This window comes from Ascaphus truei, chromosome 16, assembly GCF_040206685.1.
Source record: "Ascaphus truei isolate aAscTru1 chromosome 16, aAscTru1.hap1, whole genome shotgun sequence".
Classification (NCBI taxonomy): domain Eukaryota; kingdom Metazoa; phylum Chordata; class Amphibia; order Anura; family Ascaphidae; genus Ascaphus; species Ascaphus truei.
The window spans coordinates 33,639,465-33,665,298 of NC_134498.1; the positions used below are offsets into that span (position 1 = coordinate 33,639,465).

At 46.9% G+C, this 25,834-nt stretch overlaps 1 protein-coding gene across 3 annotated transcripts in view; it reads right to left on the reverse strand.

Annotated features, from left to right (window-relative positions):
• The window catches only part of ARHGAP36 (Rho GTPase activating protein 36), a 51,356-nt gene that overhangs the window by 13,468 nt on the left and 12,054 nt on the right, over window positions 1–25,834 (reverse strand). For 2 of the 3 annotated variants that reach the window (XM_075573089.1, XM_075573090.1), the window contains 8 exons: window positions 25,123–25,170; window positions 23,703–23,965; window positions 21,021–21,213; window positions 19,606–19,661; window positions 19,103–19,253; window positions 9,117–9,265; window positions 8,505–8,669; window positions 4,787–4,884 (listed from right to left, as the gene is read on the reverse strand). In XM_075573089.1, the coding sequence (XP_075429204.1) occupies window positions 4,787–4,884; window positions 8,505–8,669; window positions 9,117–9,265; window positions 19,103–19,253; window positions 19,606–19,661; window positions 21,021–21,213; window positions 23,703–23,965; window positions 25,123–25,170 (1,123 nt within the window). The remainder of the gene's footprint in view (window positions 1–4,786; window positions 4,885–8,504; window positions 8,670–9,116; window positions 9,266–19,102; window positions 19,254–19,605; window positions 19,662–21,020; window positions 21,214–23,702; window positions 23,966–25,122; window positions 25,171–25,834) is intronic. The other variant, XM_075573091.1, reaches the window with a different exon arrangement.

The following is a 25,834-nucleotide window of genomic DNA, read 5'->3' on the forward strand; positions in this document are numbered from 1 at the left end:
AGGTACCACACTCAATGAGCAAACACCCCTATTGTCTGAGATTACTTTCAAGCTAACTATAGGAGTTAGTATCTATCTGTTGTGCAAACATAGGTATACATGTTAAGATGTGCAGCTATCTCTAGAATTAGGTGAAATAATAGGTGTGTGATCAGCGCTTATGTAAACAACAATTATATACAATAATGAACCTTAGATACAGAGTCCCAATGGTAGTCCTGGAGCTGCCTTGAAAAGAATAATCTGGTATCTTCTACCCAGAGTTGGATTAAGAGCTGGAAATTATCTTTTCTGGCGCTGAGGTGAGATGTTTGAAGAATATACTTGCAATCTCTTCTGTTGAACAGTGACCTCAGGAAAAGGAAAGAAAAAAGACAAAACATGCAGAGAACCTGCAATGGTGTATTACCCAAGGGATGACAGGGTTATGCAATGAAGGAGCAATTTATTAAATTAAAATAGCAAGGTTAAAATAACCATGGATGACATTGTTATACACACATATATAAAAAAAACATGTAAAATACAGATTAAACTATTAGAATGATGGACTCGTGCCTCAGCACTCTCTTGCACTGCGGTGCTTAGTCCAGCCATTCTTATTCTTTGCTCCGTCTGGTATAAAATTGGAATCCTACTCACCAGAAGTGAATAGGAAATAAGCACTTGGTTTATGGTCTTTGCCGTTGATATCGCCGTTCGCCTGGTGCTGTGTTTGCCTCTGATGCCGGGGATCCGATTCAGTGCTTCCACAAGCCTTGCTTCCTGGATTGCACACGATCTGCACGGCTCGATGACGTCACCAGTGTTGAATTTCAGCTACGGTGGCTCAACGGTGCCAAAAAACCTTCCGACGCGTTTCGAAAGTACAAATGATGTCTCTCTTCGTACTCTTCGTAAACCAAGTGCTTATTTCCTATTCACTTCTGGTGAGTAGGATTCCAATTTTATACCAGACGGAGCAAAGAATAAGAATTGCTGGACTAAGCACCGCAGTGCAAGAGAGTGCTGAGGCACGAGTCCATCATTCTAATAGTTTAATCTGTATTTTACATGTTTTTTTTATATATCTGTGTACAGTATAACAATGTCATCCATGGTTATTTTAACCTTGCTATTTTAATTTAATAAATTGCTCCTTCATTGCATAACCCTGTCATCCCTTGGGTAATACACCATTGCAGGTTCTCTGCATGTTTTGTCTTTTTTCTTTCCTTTTCCTGAGGTCACTGTTCAACAGAAGAGATTGCAAGTACATTCTTCAAACACCTCACCTCAGTGCCAGAAAAGATAATTTCCAGCTCTATCTCTAGAATTAGGTGATATAAAAAGCACTGTTTATATAACTTGATGCTGTTTCCGCTCTGCGAGGTATAGAAAAACCTGTTGGGTCCTCCTTGTAGTTCCTCTGTACTGGAAAAGGGACAACGTGTGTCACAAAGGTAAGTAAACAGGAGACTAGTGGTTGATGTACTAGTAGGCACTACCAGTAATAGGTGTCTATTGGTCAAAGTGTGAATACATCATTAACCCTTAGTATGAGAGGGTAATGAGTAGCGCCAGGTGTGCTGGCTGGAGTGCTCTGGAGATTGCCTATAGGAATGATGGAACCTGCGTACCACGTTTAAAGTACATCATGAAGGAAGGGGTGAAGGAGGTGGTCTCATAGCACAGCTCCTGAAAGATTGCCAAAATACTGCTGGTCAAAGGGTGTACACTTATCTGCGGTAAGTCCGCCGGTTGGCCTCAGTGTGCCGCGCGAGGAGCACAAAAAAAAACTAAACTGCCTGCTGCGGGTATAATGCCATTTCTGGCCAATGAACATAAGGCGTCTCCTTGGTGCATGCGGAGTCACGGACGCCTCTGACCCCCGGTGATCCTGCTAACTGGCTGTAACCCGACGTACGTGTCGGCGTTGCTAAGTCACGCCTTCTTCCGGGGTGGGCGTTAGTAGCGTCATTGTCCACCCCTTTAAACTTTTCGGTTGTCATGGCAACCTGCCTGCAGCTTTGTCATGTGATTAATTCATATGTTGTGGACGCTAAAAAACTTCAAAAGATATGCTTTGAGTTTTAACTTTTCCATTTTATAGCAGAAGTGTTGTTACATGCAGAATAGCAAATTACAGTATTTTACGTCTTCTGAACTCTCTACGAGTCCTACCTACGTATTTGAGTCCGCATGAACATGTGGCTAGCTAGATAATACCAGCAGATTTACAATTTAGAAAGTTTTTTAAATGATAGGTATTTGTGCCATTCCAATAGGTGAATATTTTGCTTGTAGTGACAAGTTTGCACGCTCTACACTTGTGGCATTTAAAGCATCCGATTGTTTGTTTTCCTAGCCATGTGACTGCTGTATTTTTTCTTGAACAGTGACTCCTCACTAGCAGGTCCTACAGGTTTTTATAACGTGTCCTTTACTCCCTGTTGGCAGGACCCCTTTACCGCAATACTAGTGGCGTTTCTTTATACTTGAAAAACTCTAGCACCCTCCTTGGCGTTTGAGCGGGGTACACCCACCCCCTAGGGGCACCCTCTATTCTACAATGGATGCCAATACAACTAACTATTACACACCTGGCGCTACTCATTACCCTCTCATACTAAGGGTTAATGATGTATTCACACTTTGACCAATAGACACCTAATACAGATAGTGCCTACTATCCTTTTTCCAGTACAGAGGAACTACCGGGAGGACCCAACAGGTTTTTCTATGCCTCGCAGAGAGGAAACAGCGTCAAGTTATATAAACAGTGCTTTTTATAACACCTAATTCTGGAGATAGCTGCACGTCTTAACATATATGCCTTTGTTTGCCCAACAGATAGATACCAACTCCTATAGTTAGCTTGAAATTAATCTCAGGCAATAGGAGAGTTTGCTCATTGAGGGTGGTACCTCTAACCACATATTCAAAGTTTGGCGCCAAGATAGAGGATGTGTAACTGATTAGAACTACAGCTCGGTGGTTCCGGATCTTGAACCACTAAGCTCTAGTTCTAATCAGTTATGCATACCCTGTCTTGGTGCCAAACTTTGAACCCTGACGGGACGTCAGCTGTGGACGCAGAGCTGGAGGAAGAGTAACCCGAATGGATGAAGGCTGAGTGGGAAACGAGGAACAGCGGTCTAGTTGCATCGCTGCATCCCTGGAGTGGAGAACCCAGAGGAGGAATGTCCTCTATACATATGGACAGGTATCCTTGGCTTCCCAGCAGTATTTGTTCCCTGGAGCAATCACAGATCCCGAACCACGCAAGCCACGTGTGCGTGAACCTGGACAGACGATCACGTCGGCAGACAGGGGAGGTGAGAACCAGTGTACTAGGTTCTAGCCGTAACGCGGACACCGTGGTGAGAGAACTGCTTCTGCCATTACAGTATAGGTACTCTCTATTGCCTCCACTAGCACCTACCCCACGTTGGATCGGATAAGCCGTGAGCACACACGCCAGACAGGAGGCGGCGGTGTTATAATAAGTGAAAGAAAATCTACATGCTGAGACAACAAACTACACAGAAGCCAAGGTAAATATCAGGACATATTGTGCCAAGAGGACATTTTAATATGCTAAGAATATCTTGCAAGCTGCGTGCATATATATCTTCCCATGCATTACACCTATACGGTGTTGAAGTATTTTTTGTGACATATCCTTTATAAATTGATTTTGGTACAGTTTATACATACCCGTTGAAAGATCAGTGTCGCAGTTCTGTGTAGCTGCACACCAATCAGGTAGAATCTAACTTAAAATCAGAGATATAGAGGACCCCCTGTTTGTCTCCGTTTCCGGAATGATAAATAAAGCGCTTTATTCAATCAACTATTGAAGTGATTCAGGAACCCCTCCTTATATGTCTTCTCATCACTAACCTTTGTCTCTATGGATTGAGGGTAAATGGACATATATTAAGTCGGATGTGTATTAGAGCATATTATTGCTTTATATTATTCAGTTCCCGTAAGGTTGAGGTATCTTAAGTCTTATTCTAGATATTTTTATTGTTGCTTGTGTATTTTAATAAATGTGCATGTCATACGTTATGTACCTGTTTTGAATGCTTCATCCTTAGGCACCTCGGCACAGCAAGCTCTGTATTCCATATAGATAATTGGCTTTATGCGCCAGAGTTTTTTTCTGTTTTTTCTTGTTTGTCTATTTGCTTATAGGGGAATCAAGAACCCAATGCAGAACACCAATCCTCTTCAAGGACCCATAAACATTACGGTATTAGGTAACCCTAACAGATTATAATCTAATAATCACTTTTCATTATTTTTAGTTATTTCACTTTAGCGCCCCTTATTGTTTCACTATTGTGCACTACTTCTCTTAAGGGGGCACCGGCAGCCGAAGCAGGGAAACCCCGCCAGGTCAAAAATGTTATCCGTGCAAAAACTAAGGTCCATCGCACTCTCCAGGTGTAGATTTTAAAATAATTTATTACATCCAACGGAAAACAAAAGTTACGAAGCGCGACGTTTCAAACCACTCAGGTTGTGCTGGACAAAGAACCTGGGCGGTAACTTCTGTTATTCTGTTGGATATAAGAAATCATTTTTAATTCTAGGACATAGAATCCAAAGAATGGCAGCGCACAGCAAAAGTGAGGAAGGGCTGGACGTGAAGCTCCGAGAATACAAAATGTATCTTGCGCTATGAGCAAACATGTATGGGTGCAGGTAAGTCCTCTGACGCGTTTCACACCTGCGAAGGTGCTTTATCATATATATATATACACACATACATACATACACACACAGTGAGACTTACTGGGCGCTGGAGAATTTTCTGCGTAATAAGTAATCAATAACTTCCGGATCCGTCTGCAGCAAACTGATTAATATGTCCCGGTGTGTGAGACAGGGGACCTGCAAGACAGGGAAACGGTGTGACAGGGACAAGACTGGGACACAGTGTGACAGAGACAAGACTGGGACAAAGAGTGACAGGGACAAGACTGGGACATAGTGTGACTGGGACACTGTTGTATATTGGGGGAGGCTGGCATTGTGTGCATATATGTGGGGAGGCTGGCAGTGTGTGTGTATATACTGTGTGTGTATATATATATATATGCTATATATATATAGCAACTGTAAATATTCCTGTATATTCATTTGCATGTCTTAGACAGGTCTGCAACCCTGTCTTTCACCATTATCACCCAGCAAACAGCACTTCCACTGCAGCAAGGGATTCTGGGAAATGACATGCAAATGAGCACACAGTGCCACTTTTTATTATCTCATGCTCACATTACATGAGCAACCCTTAGCCAATGCATGCTGCTTTAAACACAGCTGAATATACAGGAATATTTACAGTTGCTTTATGCTTTACTGTGGAGGGTTTTAGTCACTTTTTTTACCCACCATAACCTTAATAGTCGTGGTATATATATATATATATATATATATATATATATATATATATATATATATATATATATATATATATATATATATATATATATATATATATATATATATATATAAAATAAAAAAATAAATAGATGATACCGTTCTGTGGCTAACGAAATGCTTTTATTTGTGCGAGCTTTCGAGATACACTGATCTCTTCTTCCGGCGATGTTACAATGAATGAAGCAAGCAAAAGCTATACTATAAACAGTGTCTATTGGAATGTTATCTGTGCTGGTCCTTCCCCTGGTGTGGATGTGTTTTATGGCTGGAGGTGTCAAAAGGTTACTGAAAGCAAGTGATGAAAGAGTGTGTATGTGTATCAGTGTGAATAAAAATGAATGGAGAGCCCACAGTATATACAGTGCCCCACAAAAGGTGTGTGTGGAGTGGGAGCGGACACAAATGGTGTGGGTGGGTGTGGAAATGCGAGAGTCAGCAGCACAACCAAAAGTGTGTGTGGATATGTATGCACACACAGCTGTCTCTCACACATACTTATACTCCTTGTTTTTCAATCCCTATACACCAGTGGGGACCACAGGGTATCCACACACACTTTTGGTTGTGCTGCTGACTCTCGCATTTCCACACCCACCCACACCATTTGTGTCCGCTCCCACTCCACACACACCTTTTGTGGGGCACTGTATATACTGTGGGCTCGCCATTCATTTTTATTCACACTGATACACATACACACTCTTTCATCACTTGCTTTCAGTAACCTTTTGACACCTCCAGCCATAAAACACATCCACACCAGGGGAAGGACCAGCACATATAACATTCCAATAGACACTGTTTATAGTATAGCTTTTGCTTGCTTCATTCATTGTAACATCGCCGGAAGAAGAGATCAGTGTATCTCGAAAGCTCGCACAAATAAAAGCATTTCGTTAGCCACAGAACGGTATCATCTATTTATTTTTTGATTATTGAAGCTCGGCTAACACGGTACTGATACCTCTACATATATATATATATACACATATACAGTCATGTGAAAAAAGAAAGTACACCCTCATTGAATTCTATGGTTTTACATATCAGGGCATAACAATCACCTGTTCCTTAGCAGGTCTTAAAATTAGGTAAATACAACCTCAGATGAACAACAACACATGACATATTACACCGTGTCATGATTTATTTAACAAAAATAAAGCCAAAACGGAGAAGCCATGAGTGAAAAACTAAGTACACCTTATGATTCAATAGCTTGTAGAACCACCTTTAGCAGCAATAACTTGAAGTAATCATTTTCTGTATGACTCTCACATCGTTTTGGAGGAATTTTGGCCCACTTCTTTACAACGTTGTCTCAGTTCATTGAGGTTTGTGGGCATTTGTTTATGTACAGCTCTCTTAAGGTCCAGCCACAGCATTTCAATCGGGTTGAGGTCTGGACGTTGACTGGGCCATTGCAACACCTTGATTCTTTTCTTTTTCAGCCATTCTGTTGTAGATTGGCTGGTGTGCTTGGGATCCTTGTCCTGTTGCATGACACAATTTCGGCCAAGCTTTAGCTATCGGACAGATGGCCTCACATTTGACTCTAGAATACTTTGGTATACAGAGGAGTTCATGGTCGACGCAATGACTGCAAGGTTCCCAGGTCCTGTGGCTGCAAAAAAAAAGCCAAAATCATCACCCCTCCACCACCGTGCTTGACAGTTGGTATGAGGTGTTTGTGCTGATATGCTGTGTTTGGTTTTCTCCAAACGTGGAGCCGTGCATTATGGCCAAACATCTCCACTTTGGTCTTGTCTGTCCAAAGGACATTGTTCCAGAAGTCTTGTGGTTTGTTCAGATGCAACTTTGCAAACCTAAGCCGTGCTGCCATGTTCTTTTTAGAAAGAGGCTTTCTCCTGGCAACCCTTCCAAACAAACCGTACTTGTTCAGTCTTTTTCTAATTATACTGTCATGAACTTTAACATTTAACATGCTAACTGAGGCCTGTAGAGTCTGAGATGTAACTCTTGGGTATTTTGCAATTTCTCTGACCTTGGAGTGAATTTGCTGGGATGTCCACTCCTGGGAAGATTGGCAACTGTCTTGAATGTTTTCCACTTTTAAATAATCTTTCTCACTGTTGAATGATGGACTTTAAATTGTTTGGAAATGGCCTTATAACCCTTCCCAGATTGATGGGCAGCAACAATTAGTTCTCTAAGGTCATTGCTGATGTCTTTCCTCCTTGGCATTGTGTTAACACACACCTGGATGCTCCAGACCAGCAAACTGCTAAAAACTTCGGCTTTTATAGAGGTGGTCACACTTGCTGATGATCAATTAATCAAGGGCATTTGATTAGCAACAGCTGTCTGCTACTTAGCATCTTAATTCCTATGGAAGCAGTAAGGATGTACTTAGTTTTTCACACATGGCTTCTCCATTTTGGCTTTATTTTTGTTAAATAAATCATGACACGGTGTAATATGTCATGTGTTGTTGTTCATCTGAGGTTGTATTTACCTAATTTTTAGACCTGCTAAGGAACAGATGATTGTTATTATGTCCTGATGGTACATATGATGAGAAGGCTGGCACTGTCTGTATATATGGGAGAGGTTGGCATTGTGAGTATATATGGGGGAGGCTTGTACTGTGTATATATGGGGAGGCTGACACTGTATGTATATGGGGGAAGGCTGGCACTATGTGTATATATAGGTGAAGGCTGTCACTGTGTGTATATGGGGGAGGCTGGCACTGTGTGTGTATATGGGGGAGGCGGCACTGTGTGTGTGTATATGGGGGAGGCTGGCACTGTGTGTGTATATGGGGTAGGTTGGCATTGTGAGTATATATGGGGGAGGCTTGTACTGTGTATATATGGGGAGGCTGACACTGTATGTATATGGGGGAAGGCTGGCACTATGTGTATATATAGGTGAAGGCTGTCACTGTGTGTATATGGGGGAGGCTGGCACTGTGTGTGTATATGGGGGAGGCCGGCACTGTGTGTGTATATGGGGGAGGCCGGCACTGTGTGTGTGTATATGGGGGTAGGCTGGCACTGTGTGTGTATATAGAGGGAGTCTGGCACCGCCGCTGTTCGCACCATGTACAGCTCCTGGTGATGCTGTATTAGTGTTTCCGTCACCCTGATCTGCGCTCCGCTGTCCTGCATGCTCTGCACATCGTGCTCTGCAGCCCTATCGCTCTGCAGCAGGTTCGGCCCAAATATGGTGGCGAGGTTAGAGGCGGACATTTTATTACCGGGCACCTGTGGGCGAGAGAGCAGAGATACATACAGCACACACAGAGGCACAACGCTCTGCACACGCACACAGCGCTCTGCAGACACACATGTACAGTGCCATGTACACACAGACACACAGTGCTCTGCACACACCACCGTGCTCTGCATATGCAGCACTCTGTGCTCACAGACAGCGCTTTGCACACACACAGCGCTCTGCACACACACAAGTAAAGTGCTATGTACACACACACAGTGCTCTGCAGACACCACCGTGCTCTGCATACGCAGTGCTCTGCACACACACAGCGCTCTGCACACACACAAGTAAAGTGCTATGTACACACAGATACACAGTTCTCTGCACACACACAAACTGCTCTGCATACGCAGCGCTCTACACACACATAGTGCTCTGTGCAATCACAGGAATAGCGCTCTGCAAACACGCACACACGCCGCTCTTCTCACCTGTTCCCCCGTGGCGCCGCTCGTGTCCTGCGCTTGCAGAGCCACCTTATGCAGAAGCTGCAGCAGGCGAAGCAGTGTGTCCGCATTACAGGGGGGAAGCAGGAAAAGCAGGAACTGCAGAGCGCAAAGCCGCTCCGCGGGGTCCAAACCTGCAGCACAGGAGAGTCTGTGTTACACACACGGCAGTGCTATACCTGCACCCTGTATATTTACCCACTGTGTATATAAACGCTGGATATTTACCCGCTGTGTATATAAACGCTGGATATTTACAGTAACAGAGGAGTGGGAGGGAGTAGGGGGTATGATACCTTTTATTGGGCCAACAAGAAGTTGATATGTTACAAGCTTTCCAACCTCTCAGGGTCCTTCATCGGGTATGGCAGAAATACAGACACACAATATTGTGTGTGCAAGAGGGATATCTGGTTACAGTAGATGTTGAGAGGAAGTGGGAATAAGATAAGGTGCAAGCTGGTAGCCTGGTGTGAACATCAACAGTAGAGACATAAAAGGCTTTCTCTATTGAAATGCAAAAGCAGCCCGGACAGTCAGGCTAGGTCCCCGCTATGGTGCGCGCTGCAGGGTCAAGAACCGCCCCTCAATGGGGCCGGGCCCGCAGCCAGGGTTGGCAGCCGCGTTGCGCGACCAGATTTTTCTGAAGACAGGAAAACTGTGTTCAGATCTGGCGACGGAGCGCTGGCCATGCTCCCCCGGCAGTTCAGCCAATGAGGGTGAACCTGCCGGGTGACGTCATGGCGGCACCCCCCACTTCGCCCAAAGTCACTGGTTCATGCCTTTGTGTTGGCGCAGTTGGACTTTGGGAATGCCTTATATGCGAGACTACCGGTGTGCCTGATGCGGAGGCTCCAGCTGGTGCAGAGCGCTGCAGCTCGGATGCTGAGACGTGTTTCTCGCTTTGAGAACATTACTCCCATCTCTCGCGATCTGCACCGGCTTCCAGTGGTCTTCTGGGTTCGGTTCAAGTTGGCCTTAATGACCTTGCAAGGTCAAGGGCCTGCCTATCTACAGTCTCGATTGAAGCAGAAGAGGGATACTGGCCATGATCTCAGGTCCCCAGAGGGGGTCTGCCTCTCCGTGCCAAGGATACTGCTTCCAGCGCAGGGCGGGCCTTCTCGTGTGCACCTTCAGGGGTCTGGAACTCGCTTCGGGCTCGGTGTAAGACTTACCTCTTCCTTCTGGCTTGTCCTGTCTAGCAAGACAGTTGTATATCATTTGAATTGGTTTAACGGTAAAGTATTGAGATGCCCCCTTAAGTGGAGGCGTGTTTTTTACGCAAAACTAAATAATGATCATTGATGATTGATGATACCACGGATGAACATCTTGACGAAGCTTGTGTATGCGAAATGCGTAGGGTTACGTTTATTCCCTGGACTATTGGACTCTACACTTGACGGGTGAGGCGAGAGACGCTGTGCCTGTGACGTCATCACCCCGGTCCGGATACCTGTAAACGTGAGGAATTGGCGTGCAGGAGAGCAGCTTGGGATCCGTCCGTGCAGAGACAAATACCTAATCCTCATTATTGGGCTCTTTCCCAGAATATGCCCGATTTTACAGCAAAAATTGTAAGTGCGATTTTATTTGATACAAAGTTTCGTGTCCCAGATCTGCACGATGTCCGTTTCTCATATTTGAGGTGGAATACAAGAGGACAGGAAATTAGATCAAAATCACATACCGTGACAAGATCCAGATCTCCATTCATGGTTATAGGCCTTAAAACAAGAAGCACTTTGATCTGCAAAGAAGTCTTTTAAGAGTTGTAACAGACTACACTATTTTGTTTCTCTTTCTTGTCTTTGGCGCCTAGGTAATTTTTTGTATTTGAGAACACTGTGCGCTTTCTTTTTCTTTACATATACACGCACACGCGCACACATATATTGTATTGTATTGTATGTCTTTATTTATATAGCGCCATAAATATACATAGCGCTTCCCAGTAGTAATACATGTTGTAATCATATAAATAACAAATAATATAAATAACAGGACATATATACATACATACACACACACACCTCCCCTCCATCCCTTTACCTCTGCTGGGGGGGAGAAGAGAAGGGAAGCTGGTTCCTGGTCAGGACACACACACTGACACACACACCGTACCTCCACTGGGGGGGGAGGAGAGAAGGGAGCTGGTTTCTGGCCGGGGGGACTCACAGAGACAGCTGACAGCCTGGCTTCTCCTGACTCCGTGGGATACTTTCCCCGCTACACCCCCCCACCCCCCTGTCGCAGACTCACAAGTTCTCTGCACAGATCAGCTGCTGCCGCAGCAACCGGGCTCAGGGAGAGCTGGGAGAGTTATCCCAGCTCACCCCCTCCGGCGGACGCGGAGTCCCTGATCGCAGAGGCCATTTATTTATTTTTAATCGTGATCCTGGTTATAACGTGGTCGGATCGGGTGGACCCCGTTATAACGGGTATGTATATACATACACACACATACATATACACATACATGCATCCACACTCATATATATGCACATATATAGTACACACACACACTTATTTCTTTATGGTTATTGATGTTTTATGCGCTTCCATGAATGCCCACAACACTCAGAGGGAGGTATATCTCTTAGTGGCTTAACCGTTCTGAGACTCGGGTCCCCCTTGTTCCTCGTTACTGAGGCCCTCTGTGGCATGCCGATTGCCTACTTCAAATCTTATATTATACTAGTTTAATCTTCTTATGGGATCCTGACGTAAGGGGTAAACATTTCTTTATAACCATTACTTATCCACTTTCCCTGAGGTTCTGCTTCTCTTGTCCTCCTGGAACCTAACCCTCTCGAACTTTCCCCTCTCCTTATATACTCTCTGTGATGTCATGGTCCTATACCAACACAGGGTGGGTCTGGTACACACTAACCATACTAATATCCCTTTAGAGGGGGGGGTTACACATAATATATATTTTTATATATATATATATATATATATATATATATATATATATATATATATATATATATATATATATATATATATATATTACAATTTATGGGTGTGTGTATAGATGTATGTTTTCAGCATGTATACACTGTATGTAGTCACTGTATGTATGCATGCATATATGTAGATTTCAATACAGAAAAGCCTTTTATCTCTACTGTTTATTTGCACACCAGGCTACCAGCTTCCACCTTATCTTATTTCTCACTTCCTCTAAACATCCATTGCAACCAGATATTCCTCTTGCAAACACTGTATATAATCTTTTTGTTTCTGTATTTCTGCCATACCCAATGAAGAACACAGAGAGTTCGAAAGCTTGTAACATGTCAACTACTTGTTGGTCCAATAAGAGGGATCATATCACCTTCTCCCTCTCCCTTGTTTTTTACTATATGGAAACACGGCTACCCACTCTTATTTGCCCGCTCTATAAATAAACACTGGACAGCTTCATGCAACATTACCGACCCCGTGGATATTTACTCGCTGTGTATATAAGCGCTGGATATTTACTCGCTGTGTATATAAGCGCTGGATATTTACTCGCTGTGTATATAAACGCTGGATATTTACCAGCTGTGTATATAAGCGCTGGATATTTACTCGCTGTGTATATAAACGCTGGATATTTACCAGCTGTGTATATAAGCGCTGGATATTTACTCGCTGTGTATATAAACACTGGATACTTAACTGCTATGTATAGAAACATGCTGGATATTTTCCCGCAGTCTGTATAAATGCTGGATATTTACCTGCTGGGTATATAAGCGCTGGATATTTACCCGCTGTGTATATAAACACTGGATACTTACCCGCTGTGTATATAAATGCTGGATATTTATCCGCAGTGAGTATAAATGTTGGACATACACCCACACAGTTATATTTACCAGCAGTGTATATAAACGCTGGATATACACCGCCCCCGTTATATTTACCCGCACTGTATATAGGCACTGGAAATGTACCCACCCCTGGTATATTCACCCGTAGTGTATATGAATGCCAGACATTTACACATAGTCAGAGGTAGAAATAGGATGGGGAAGCTGCCCTGGAAGCCGCCTGATCAGAAGGGGGGGCAGTGACAAGCTCTCTTTAGATTATAAGTCTCTTTTGTAAAGCGCAGAGTACACTGTGGGCACTGGAGGGAGGTCCACCCCGTAAAAATCGGGCCCAAATTCCAGTATCTACCGCTTGGTTGGACCTGCCTCTGCCACCAGGACAGCCCCCGCTCCACAGGTTGGACCCGGGAGTGGGTGAGAGGCAGAGGGGGTGAGAGGAGGGCAGAGGGAGAGAATGAGAGAGAATGAGAGAGAATGAGAGAGAAAGAGACAGAAAGAGAGAAAGAGAGAGAAAGAGACAGAAAGAGAGAAAGAGACAGAATGAGAGAGAAAGAGAGAATGAGAGAGAAAGAGACAGAATGAGAGAGAAAGAGAGAATGAGAGAGAAAGAGAGAATGAGAGAGAAAGAGAGAATGAGAGACAAGAGAAAGAGAGAGAAAGAGAGAGAATGAGAGAGAGAATGAGAATGAGAGAGAGAATGAGAATGAGAGAGAGAATGAGAATGAGAATGAGAATGAGAATGAGAATGAGAATGAGAATGAGAATGAGAGAGAGAGAGAGAGAGAGAGAGAGAGAGAGAGAGAGGGGGGGAGAGAATGAGAGAGAGAGAGAATGTTAAACCAAGCAGAGAAAATAATGCTAGAACCTCATGGCTCTCTTTGCAAACACTACTTAATTTGACATATTATTTTTATTAAAACAGTCGTTTATTATCCAAAAACTTGAACAACTAATGAGAAAGGGATGGATTCCACATTCAGAAATACGAGATGCACGATAAAGAGGGTGCGAGTGAGAGAGTGAATGGGGGGGGGGGAGGACTGACAGGGAAACCCTCCGCGCTCCATAACCTGGGGCGCCGATGGAAACTCTAGTCCTGGGCCCCGGGAAAGCTGTCGGCTGCTGTGAACGTGACACTGCCCAAGAATCTCAGCATTGCAAAGGATAGCGCGTTAATCCTGCATGCTGGGTGCTCGGTGGGAACATACAAGAAAGGGCATGAGATAGATCAGCCTCTTTAATGTACAAATAACGAAGCGCCATGACTCATGCGCAACCCGAACCTCGACTTCCAATTCCAGTAAACCTCTCGATTAACACTTTGTACTTTCAGATTCATTCCGGCGATTGGAGAGTTTAAGAATTTCAAGCATCAACCGTGGCTACGAAACGTCCATCGGGGGCTGAGCGCCCCAAGAAGAGGACAATTAGGGAACAAGAGGAAGAGAAACTATCTCAGCAGTAGTCAAAGTGCCTCCAACCCAAAAGTGAAAATGAGGGGTGGCCAACTCCAGTCGTCGAGGGCCACCAACAGGTCAGGTTTTCAGTATACCCTGCTTCAGCATAGGTGGCTTAATCAGTGGCTAAGTCATAATCAGCCACCTGTGCCGAAGCAGGGATATTCTGGAAACTTTACCTGTTGGTGGCCCACGCGGACTGGAGTTGGCCACCCCTGCGTTAGGCCGCGGGCATGGTCAGCGCTTAGACGCTGACCCCCTGCTCACGCTTGACAGTGAGCCCCTGCAGCCGCAATGAGAGCAGCTTTAGCAGGGGCTCGCGCACGCGTCCGCAGGCGTGCGGCAATTTTTTTTTAGTTTAAGCGCTCACGGGAGCGCAGGGCCGGTCACGTGAGCGGTTCGCCCAATGAGGGCGGTACCAGCTCCGTGACGTCACTGGCCCGCCCCCCCAGACACGCCCCCGGACTCCGAACGGCTGGAGTCTCTATGGACTCAGCCTTAGATTATAACGAACAGACACATTCTGTAGACTCTGTGGGCGACGTCCCAGGAAGATCACAGAGAACGTCCAAATCCAGAGGAAACTGTGTGCGCTGTATGTAACAGGGACTTGCGTGTAGATGTTTCGTTGACCTCACCTACAGGTCAGCCCGTCACACTGGTCATTCAGGTTAAATTGAACAGTTACATCCTCAAAAGGACTAGGTAATGTCTGCTTATATTACGATGAACACCCACAGATAAAAGGTTAAGGACCCGGCGACATGGCCCGTCATGATTGACAAAGTTAGATGCCATAAGGCTGAGTCTATAGAAGGGGAAGCCGCGCTCCTCCGCGCTGACGCTGAGGCTCGCCTGCTCGGTCAGGAGCGATTCCATGGACTGGCAGGCGAGCCAGCGTTCGCGATCAGGTGGCAGAGGGGAGGGTGAGCGGGGCAGTGACGTCGCTGGGCCAATAGCCCGCGAAGCGCCGACGTCAACGCGTCGACATCATGACGCGACTTGGCGCCGATTGGGTGTTTTCAGCCGACCGCGCGCTGAGAAACAGGCTCTGATGTCGCCTGAAAATCCCAGCGCCTCAGCACGCCTGCGGACGCTCGCGGGAGCCCCCTCTAAAGACATCCTCATTGAGGATGCAGGGGCTCATCGCGGAGCGTCCGTGCGGCTCAGCGCGGCTTCCCCTGCTATGGACGCCGCCTATGTCAAGGGTCTGATTTAGGCAAAGATGCCCGATTTTTCGGTATCACAAAGTACCGACGGTAGACGGTTACCCTCTGATGGGTTTAGAAAGATGTTAGTGGGGGAATAAGTCGAACGTGACTGGCAGGTTCACTCCAAAAATCAGAGGTGCGTCGTTTTCTTTTCCGTGTATCGCTTTGGGTAAACGCAGTCAAAACCCCCACGGCCAATTGCTCGTCCAAAGAAGGGCTTCTGCAACTGGAAACGTTTACAATGGTATTTGACTGTTACCCCAGATGTTTCTCGTTAGCGACACATGACTCGGGTAACCAGATACGCGGCTGCGAAGAAAGGAAACTTGGAGGTCCCGGAAAGTTTTCTAGACTTTACTGAATCGCATGAAGAAATAAAAACACAGGAGAAGGTATTTTGCGAAGGAGGTCACAGCACAGTTAGAAAATAATGGGTTAAATATATCCGCCGTGTGCGGTCAGGTTATGTAAATACAAGGGCATGCAGGGTGGAATACAGGCATTAAATAGTCCGGCTAAATTTGTCTCGCCCATTCCCTTAATTGAGTTGGCGTTCAGGCAGCATCTGTAACACCTTGTATGATATGTTTCTCTGGAACGGTGGAACGACTATTTACATATTTTTCAAGCTCAACTCCTCACTGGAGAGGTTTGATGGCGTTACTAAAAACTACCTTAAAAGGCCATCCAGATCCCAGGTGCTGTCCAGAGGCAAAATCTGGAAACTCATACGGGTGCAGCTACCTGAGAGAGTAGAGCAGGGGGTGGGCAATTATTTTGTCTGGGGGAGCCACTTCCCGAACTTGGGTAAGCTTTGAGGGCTACAAACTTAATACTGTATATATTGTGTATTGAACGCTTGGTTTAGGTAAGTGTTAGGTATCCAAGAACAAAGGTAACCAGCAACATAGAAAACATTCACAAATACCGTTAAACATTACAGGATTGTTTGGTCTTGGATCTATAAAATGGGGTGGGGGGCAGTGGGAGGAACTTGTCCCAGGCGCAAAAATACCTAGTTCTGCCTCTGACCACTATGTATATAAACGCTGGATATTTACCCGCAGTGTATATAAACGCTGGATATTTACTCGCAGTGCATATAAACGCTGGATATTTACCCGCAGTGTATATAAACGCTGGATATTTACCCGCAGTGTATATAAATGCTGGATATTTACCCACAGTGTATGTAAACGCTAAATATTTACCCGCAGTGTATATAAACGCTGGATATTTACCAGCCCCGGTATATTTACCCACTGTGTATATAAACGCTGGATATTTACCCGCAGTGTATATAAACGCTGGATATTTACCAGTCCCGGTATATTTACCCACTGTGTATATAAACGCTGGATATTTACCCACAGTGTATATAAACACTGGATATTTACCAACCCCGTTATATATATGTGTGTGTGTGTGTGTGTGTGTGTGTGTGTGTGTGTGTGTGTGTGTGTGTGTGTGTGTGTGTGTGTGTGTGTGTGTGTGTGTGTGTGTGTGTGTGTGTGTGTGTGTGTATGTATATATGTATGTAGATATATATAGATATATATAAGAAAACAGAAACAAATAGAAAAAAGATCCCAAAATAGCACTCTAGCATACAAAAGTATCAAAATGTATTAAACACATAAAAAATATACAAAGTACCCACAATGTCCCCAGGACTGTCTAATCTTAGAACACTGATAACAAACTAAGCTACACACTGAAAACAGCAATATAAAGTCAGTACTGGTAAATAGTCAATTAAAGCCATTGTATGACTAAGCTGAATAAACCATGAGAAAGCGGAGTGTGAACAAACAGAAATACCCCAAAAATTAGTACATATGCAGAACCTGTAGTGTGGAGGCAAAGAATTAGCCTCTAAACACTAGGACCGGCCGCTCAAAAAGTACTGAGTGTAACAACTCATAAATAAATGGCATGTTGGCATCATAGCAAAAGCATACACAAGTGGGATCATACACAGGCTGAAATACACACACAGTGTAGCAGCAAAGCTATAGACTAAGGTCAACACACAGCCAAATTGTACTTAGCACTGGTCCAAGGAAAGACAAACAGGAAGCTGTGTGTCTGCATGTGAAGGGAGTCTGTTCAGAGTAATCAGATCGCCGCAATGCGCGTGCTCCGTGAGCGATGTAGGCGCCAAATTCAAAACTGCAGCAGGAAAGAGTAGGACAGCCACCGGCACCGCCGGATCCCAGACAAACAAAGGAGCCCCGACGCGCACGTTTCGCCACATATATATATTCATTGTACGCTACATGTATATATATATATATATAGCAACTGTAAATATTCCTGTATATTCATTTGCATGTCTTAGGCAGGTCTGCAACCCTGTCTTTCACCATTATCACTCTGCAAACAGCACTTCCACTGCAGCAAGGGATTCTGGGAAATGACATGCAAATGAGCACACAATGCCACCTGTCTAAGACATGCAAATGAATATACAGGAATATTTAAAGTTGCTTTATGCTTTACTGTGGAGGGTTTTAGTCACTTTTTTACCCCCCATAACCTTTATATATATATATATATATATATATGTGTAGATATATATATGTATGTAGATATATATATATGTAGATATATATATATGTATGTAGATATATATATATATAGTTAAGTTATGGTGAGTAAAAAAAGTGACAAAAACCCTCCACAGGAAAGCAAATATGCAAATATAACTGTATGCTCATCTGCATGTCTTAGGCAGGTCTGCAACCCCGCCTTTCCCCATTATCACCCTGGCTGTGCTCAAAGCTGTGACCATGCAGCAAGCTTAAGCCTATAGGGAACCATGTTAAAAATGGTTATTGAGGCAAAAAGTGACACTGTGTGCTCATTTGCATGTCATTTCCCAGAATCCCTTGCTGCAGTGGAAGTGTTGTATGCTGGGTGATAATGGGGAAAGGCGGGGTTGCAGACCTGCCTAAGACATGCAGACATGCACCCACATTTTTTCAACCAGACGGAGTGCCTATTGTTCTGCACCATCTACTATATATATATATATATATATATATATATATATATATATATATATATATATACATATACATATATACACACACACACACGCACAGATATTTACCCGCAGTGTATATAAACATTGGATATTCACCCGCAAAATATATATTTTACCCGCAGAGTGTGTGTATATATGTATACATACATACATACATACTGGATATTTATCCACCCCGGTATATTTATCCTGGATATTTACTCACCCCGGTATATTTATCCTGGATATTTACTCACCCCGGTATATTTACCCGCCCCGGTATATTTATCCTGGATATTTACTCACCCCGGTATATTTACTCACCCCGGTATATTTACCCTGGATATTTACCCGCCCCGGTATATTTTCCCTGGATATTTACCTACCCCGGTATATTTACCCGCCCCGGTATATTTTCCCTGGATATTTACCCGCCCGGTATATTTACCCGCTGTGTATATAAACGCTGGATACAGCTCCCGGGGCAGCACGGGGTCTGGCAGCTCCCGCAGGAATTGTTTGAGCAGAGCGGACACGTCATGTACACATGTGTCCTCGCCGAGGAACTTGTCACCTCCCAGGTCAAACTCCTCCCGCAGCTGAGACAGGAGGACCTTGTTATAAACACCCCGTATAACGTTCTGTACCTATCTATAACATCCTGTGCCTCTGTATAATGCCCTTTACCCTTGTATAACAACCTGTACCTCTCGAGCACCTTGCACCTCTGTATAACACCCTGTACATCTGTATTACATCCTGAACATGTGTATAACACCCTGGGCACTGTCTAACATCCTGGGCCTTTCTATCAGACCCTGGGCCTTTCTATCAGACCCTGTCCCTGTACCTCTATATAACACCCTGGACCTTTCTATAACACCTTATATCTCCGCATAATACTCTGTATGGCTCCATGTAACACTCTGTACCTCCGTATAACACGTGTACCTGTTGGACTCTTTTCTTCGAGCTCCCGACGCGGAAAATTCCAACTGTCTGAAGCCCTGGAACATAAAATCTGGTGTCACCGCGCCATTGTGTCACCGAGTCATCGCACCAGCATGTCCTTGCATCCGTGTCACCGTCAACGTGTCAGCAAAGACACACTCAGCAAGTGATGTCACCATGTCACTGTGTCCCGGCATCAGGAAGTCACTGTGGCATTGTCCCCTTACTGGGAGGTGCCTTCTGTCTCCGTGTCACCCTACCGAGGTCCTGTATGTCACGGTGTCACAGTCCCGAGGTCCCACAGTCTGTCACCACATCACCTTCCTCCAGCACTAAGCATGTCACCGGTCACCTGGTCCCCTCTCCTTGTGTTTCACTGTGGTTCATGATATGACATCGGTGCCACTGTCACTGTGGCTTTCCACGTGACGTGTGTGTTTCCGTACGCCGTGTCCTGTCACGACTCTCGATCAGTCCCTCGTGTCCCTCGTTGTGTTCCTGTGTTCAGCCAATCCGTGTCTCACGTGGCTCTCAAGTTGTCTCTCTGCCCCTACCTCTGGGTGTCGCCGTGACTCTTGATGTGTCCTCTTGCCCCCCCCCCCCTACTCTCCCATATCTCATGGCTCTAGATGTAATCTCTGTTCCCTGGTTCCTGTGTTTCACATTCCACCCCCCCCCCCCCCGTGTCACCATGGCTCTCAATGTGGCCCCCTTTCTCCCCCTCATCTCACTGTGGCTATTGGTGTGTGTCCCTCCCCCGTGTCTCCTGTGTCCCTCCCCGTGACTCCAGATGTGTCCCTCCCCGTGACTCCAGATGTGTCCCTCCCCGTGACCCCTGATGTGTCCCTCCCTGTGACTCCTGATGTGTCCCTCCCCGTGACTCCTGTGTCCCTCCCCGTGACTCCTGATGTGTCCCTCCCCGTGACTCCTGATGTGTCCCTCCCCGTGACTCCTGTGTCCCTCCCCGTGACTCCTGATGTGTCCCTCCCCGTGACTCCTGTGTCCCTCCCCGTGACTCCTGATGTGTCCCTCCCCGTGACTCCTGTGTCCCTCCCCGTGACTCCTGATGTGTCCCTCCCCGTGACTCCTGATGTGTCCCTCTCCCTGTGTCTCCTGATGTGTCCCTCTCCCTGTGTCTCCTGATGTGTCCCTCTCCCTGTGTCTCCTGATGTGTCCCTCTCCCTGTGTCTCCTGATGTGTCCCTCTCCCTGTGTCTCCTGATGTGTCCCTCCCCGTGACTCCTGATGTGTCCCTCTCCCTGTGTCTCCTGATGTGCCCGTCTGTCCCCCCGTGTCCCCCCGTGTCTCACTGTATCTCTTGATGTTTCTCACTGTATCGACTCCCCTAACCCCTGCAGGTGCCTCCCTGTATCCCGTGACGTGCCCCCCCCCCCCCCGTGTGTCCCCCGCCCTCACCGTAGCTCTCGATGTGACTGCAGCACCTCTCCACGATCCGTGGCACCTGCCTGTAGATGGGATTCAGACTGAGCCGTGAGCTCTGCTCCTCCCTGTGGTTCTGCAGCTCCGCGGGATGTGACAAGTGCAGAGCCTCCAGGAGACGGGCGTTACTGTCATCCAGCTCCGTGATCGAGTCCACGGAGAGGGCCCCCTGCAGGGCACACACAGGGCATTACATACCGTGGCCGGTGGACACACGGGGCAATTATATACCATGGCAGGGGACATGCAGGGCAATTATATACCAAGTCAGGGGACACACAGGGCAACTATATACCATGGCAGTGGACATGCAGGGCAATTAAATATCATGGCAGGGGACACACGGGGCAATTATATACCATGGCAGGGGACATGCAGGGCAATTATATACCAAGGCAGGGGACACACAGGGCAACTATATACCATGGCAGTGGACATGCAGGGCAATTAAATATCATGGCAGGGGACACACGGGGCAATTATATACCATGGCAGGGGACATGCAGGGCAATTAAATACCATGGCAGGGGACACACGGGGTAATTATATACCATGGCAGGGGGGGTGCAGGGCAATTATATACCAAGGCAGGGGACATGCAAGGCAATTATATACCAAGGCAGGGGACACATGGGGCAATTATATACCATGGAAGGGGACATGCAGGGAAATTATATACCATGGCAGGGGACACACGGGGCAATTATATACCATGGCAGGGGACATGCAGGGCAATTATATACCATGGCAATTGGAAGCAGTTATATGGGGTAATATGAGGAATTCTAGGGAGAGATTATATGGGGCAGTAGGAGGAGTTATTGGGAGGGGTTATATGGGGTAATAGGAGAAGTTATAGGGAGAGGTTATATGGGGCAATAGGAGGAGTTATAGGGAGCGGTTATATGGGGTAATAGGAGGAGTTATAGGGAGCGGTTATATGGGGCAATAGGAGGAGTTATAGGGAGCGGTTATATGGGGTAATATGAGGGATTCTAGGGAGAGATTATATGGGGCAGTAGGAGTTATAGGGACAGGTTATTTGGGGCAATAGGAGGAATTACAGGGAGCAGTTATACGGGGTAATATGAGGAGTTATAGGGAGCGTTATATGGGGTAATATGAGGAGTTATAGGGAGCGATATATGGGGTAATATGAGGAGTTAAAGGGAGCGTTATATGGGGTAATGTGGGGAGTTATAGGGAGCGATATATGGGGTAATGTGGGGAGTTATAGGGAGCGATATTCCGTTCTCTTTTCCTGTATAAGGAGCTCACGTCACACGTGAAATATCCAATAAATGTGACAGTTGGGATATGACGCTGTCCCCTGATACTGTAACACTCGTCAGCAGCGTCTGGATCCGATTTCCTGTCCCCATATTCACTGTCAAATTCATTCAATAAATAACATTCCTCTGAAACCTGAGGGATTTAATATTCTACTTCTGGGAAACGTACTAAAGGAGAGAGAACGGAGAGCGCAGGGTGCAGTGCTAGCAGAGGGAGAGGGGAGCGCAGGGTGCAGTGCTAGCAGAGGAAGAGGGAGCGCAGGGTGCAGTGCTAGCAGAGGGAGCGCAGGGTGCAGTGCTAGCAGAGAGAGAGAGGGAGCGCAGGGTGCAGTGCTAGCAGGAGAGGGGAGCGCAGGGTGCAGTGCTAGCAGAGGGAGAGGGTAGTGCAGGGTGGAGTGCTAGCAGAGGGAGAGGGAGTGCAGGGTGCAGTGTTAACAGAGGGAGAGGAAGCGCAGGGTGCAGTGCTAGCAGAGGGAGCGCAGGGTGCAGTGCTAGCAGAGGGAGAGGGAAGCGCAGGGTGCAGTGTCAGCAGAGGGAGAGGGGAGCGCAGGGTACAGTGTTAGCAGAGAGAGAGGGGAGCGCAATGTGCAGTGTTAGCAGAGGGAGAGAGAGGGGAGCGCAGGGTGCAGTGTTAGCAGAGGGAGAGAGAGGGGAGCGCAGGGTGCAGTGTTAGCAGAGGGAGAGAGAGGGGAGCGCAGGGTGCAGTGTTAGCAAAGAGAGAGGGGAGCGCAGGGTGCAGTGTCAGCAGAGGGAGAAGGGAGCACAGGGTGCAGTGATAGCAGAGAGAGAGGTGAGTGCAGGGTGCAGTGTTAGCAGAGGGAGAGGTGAGTGCAGGGTGCAGTGTTAGCAGAGGGAGAGGTGAGTGCAGTGTGCAATGTTAGCAGAGAGAGGTGAGTGCAGGGTGCAGTGTTAGCAGAGGAAGAGGTGAGTGCAGGGTGCAGTGTTAGCAGAGAGAGAGGTGGGTGCAGTGTTAGCAGAGAGAGAGGTGAGTGCAGGGTAACAGTGTTAGCAGAGAGAGAGGTGAGTGCAGGGTAACAGTGTTAGCAGAGGGAGAGGTGAGCGCAGGGTGCAGTGTTAGCAGAGAGAGAGGTGAGTGCAGGGTAACCGTGTTAGCAGAGGGAGAGGTGAGTGCAGGGTGCAGTGTTAGCAGAGGGAGAGGTGAGTGCAGGGTGCAGTGTTAGCAGAGGGAGAGGTGAGTGCAGGGTGCAGTGTTAGCAGAGAGAGAGGTGAGTGCAGGGTAACAGTGTTAGCAGAGGGAGAGGTGAGTGCAGGGTGCAGTGTTAGCAGAGAGAGAGGTGAGTGACTTGTGCTCCCTCGCATACACACACTGTCCCCTGCACAGGTTCCCCCTCCACCCCCCACTCACCCTCCTCACCCTCCTGCGCTCCCGTGTTATGCTGTCCCTGAATGTCGGTGACAGTGGCTCCGCTGTCAGCTCCAGCGATGTCCCCAGGATGTGGCCATGTCTTCGGGAGGGCACACGCTGTGTGGTCACCAGGAAGCTGAGAACGCTGCTCTCCACCTCGTCGCAGAACCGGCGGTGCCGCACAGCAGAGACGCGCTGACGCTCCGTGCAGTCCTGAGCGATGACATGGGACAGAGGGACCCCGAACACCCTGAGGGGACAGTCTGTGGGGACACGGCAAGGACACGGTGCGGGGTGGTATATAAGCTGTGTGTTTTAACAACAGGGTGTTCTTATAAAAGGGGTGGCGTGTTTATTATAGCTTTCCAAACAAATAATACAACGAAAGAACGTATCACAATCAGAATGTTAAAGCAAGACTGCTAATGGGGGAGGAGAGGGAGGGCAGGAGGGAGAGAGTGGAAGGGAGGGGGGAGAGTGAAAGGGAGTGGGGAGAGTGAGAGGGACGAAGGGGGAGAGAAGGTGAAGGGAGGGGGGGGAGAGAAGGTGAAGGGAGGGGGGGGAGAGAAGGTGAAGGGAGGGGGGGGAGAGAAGATGAAGGGAGGGGGGGAGAGAGGGTGAAGGGAGGGGGGGAGAGAGGGTGAAGGGAGGGGGGGAGAGGGTGAAGGGAGGGGGGGAGAGAGGGTGAAGGGAGGGGGGGAGAGAGGGTGAAGGGAGGGGGGGAAAGCTAGGAGGGGGAGAGGGAGGGGTGAGGAGGGCGAGTGGGGGAGGAGGAGGGGAGAGGGAGGGGGAGGGAAAGGTGGGAGGAGGAGGGGGGAGAGAGATGGGTGAGGGGGGAGAGAGATGGGTGAGGGGGGTGAGCGGGGGACGTGGGGGGAGAAGGAGAGGGAGAAAGTGTTTGTTCATATACATTGAAAAAATAGTAAAATCAAGGCGGTAAAACATCAAAGGACGTGTTGTATTAACAGGTAGGTGTCCTTATAATGGGGGGCATTATATACAGGGGACTGCACTATATATAGCAGGGCACATTACATACAGACCAGTGTGTTAAATACAGCAGGGCGCATTATATACAGGGGGTTCTTTATTTATAGGGGAGCACTATATACAGGCAGGTGCGTTATATACAGCGGGCACTATATACAGACAGGTACATTATATACAGGGAAGCACTATATACAGAGGTGCGTTATATACAAGGAGGTGCTATATACAGGTGGCTGCGTTATATACAGGGGAGCACTGTATACAGGCCGGTGTGTTATATACAGGGGTTTCCTATATACAGGCAGGTGGGTTACATACAGATGGGCACTATACACAGGCAGGTACATTATATACATTTGGGTGCATTATATATGGGGGCACTACATACAGGCGAGTGTGTTATATACAGGGGGCACTCTATAGTCGGTACCTCTTTTATCCAGCCTCCGCCGCACAGATTTCTTTCTCTTTAGCAAATCTACAATATAAATTGTAAATATAAACAGTTCAATTTGAGAGAAGCAAGCAGCGTGGAACCTCTAGGACTGGACAGTTCGCAGGGTGCACAGGTCAGCACCTCTAGGACATGTATCTGTGTCTGGGATGCAGAGCTGTATAACCTCGAGGACATATAGCTGTCTCTGGCTGGAGCTTCACATTCCATGATTAATCCCAAAATAAACATTAATTTCCTCCCAGCCTGGGAAAGTGACCCCCCCCCCATCTGCCACATCCCCCCAACCCTGTGCCCCCCCCCCCCCCAACCCTGTGCCCCCCCCTCCCCTGTGTGTCACCACCCCGGGCCACCCCACCCCCCTCAGCCACTTCCCCCACTCCAGGGGTTTATAGACCCCAGATGTCTGACATGTTAAAACAGCAACCTCTTCACTGCCAGGGGAACAGCTACAGCGTTGAGAAGTAATACAACAACGTGCACAGAGCCATATAGCACGCAGAGTGATATAATAGCACACTATATCAGCACCTGCCACAAGCTGAGAGACGTCCACTAACCCCTACACCCCTGTGCGAAACTGTTACCCATATACCGTGCAATCATTATACCCTACCCCCTAGTATTCGTGTAATTATTGTCCCCCACCCCCTATTATTCACGCTTTGGCAATACTGAAATGTTCTTT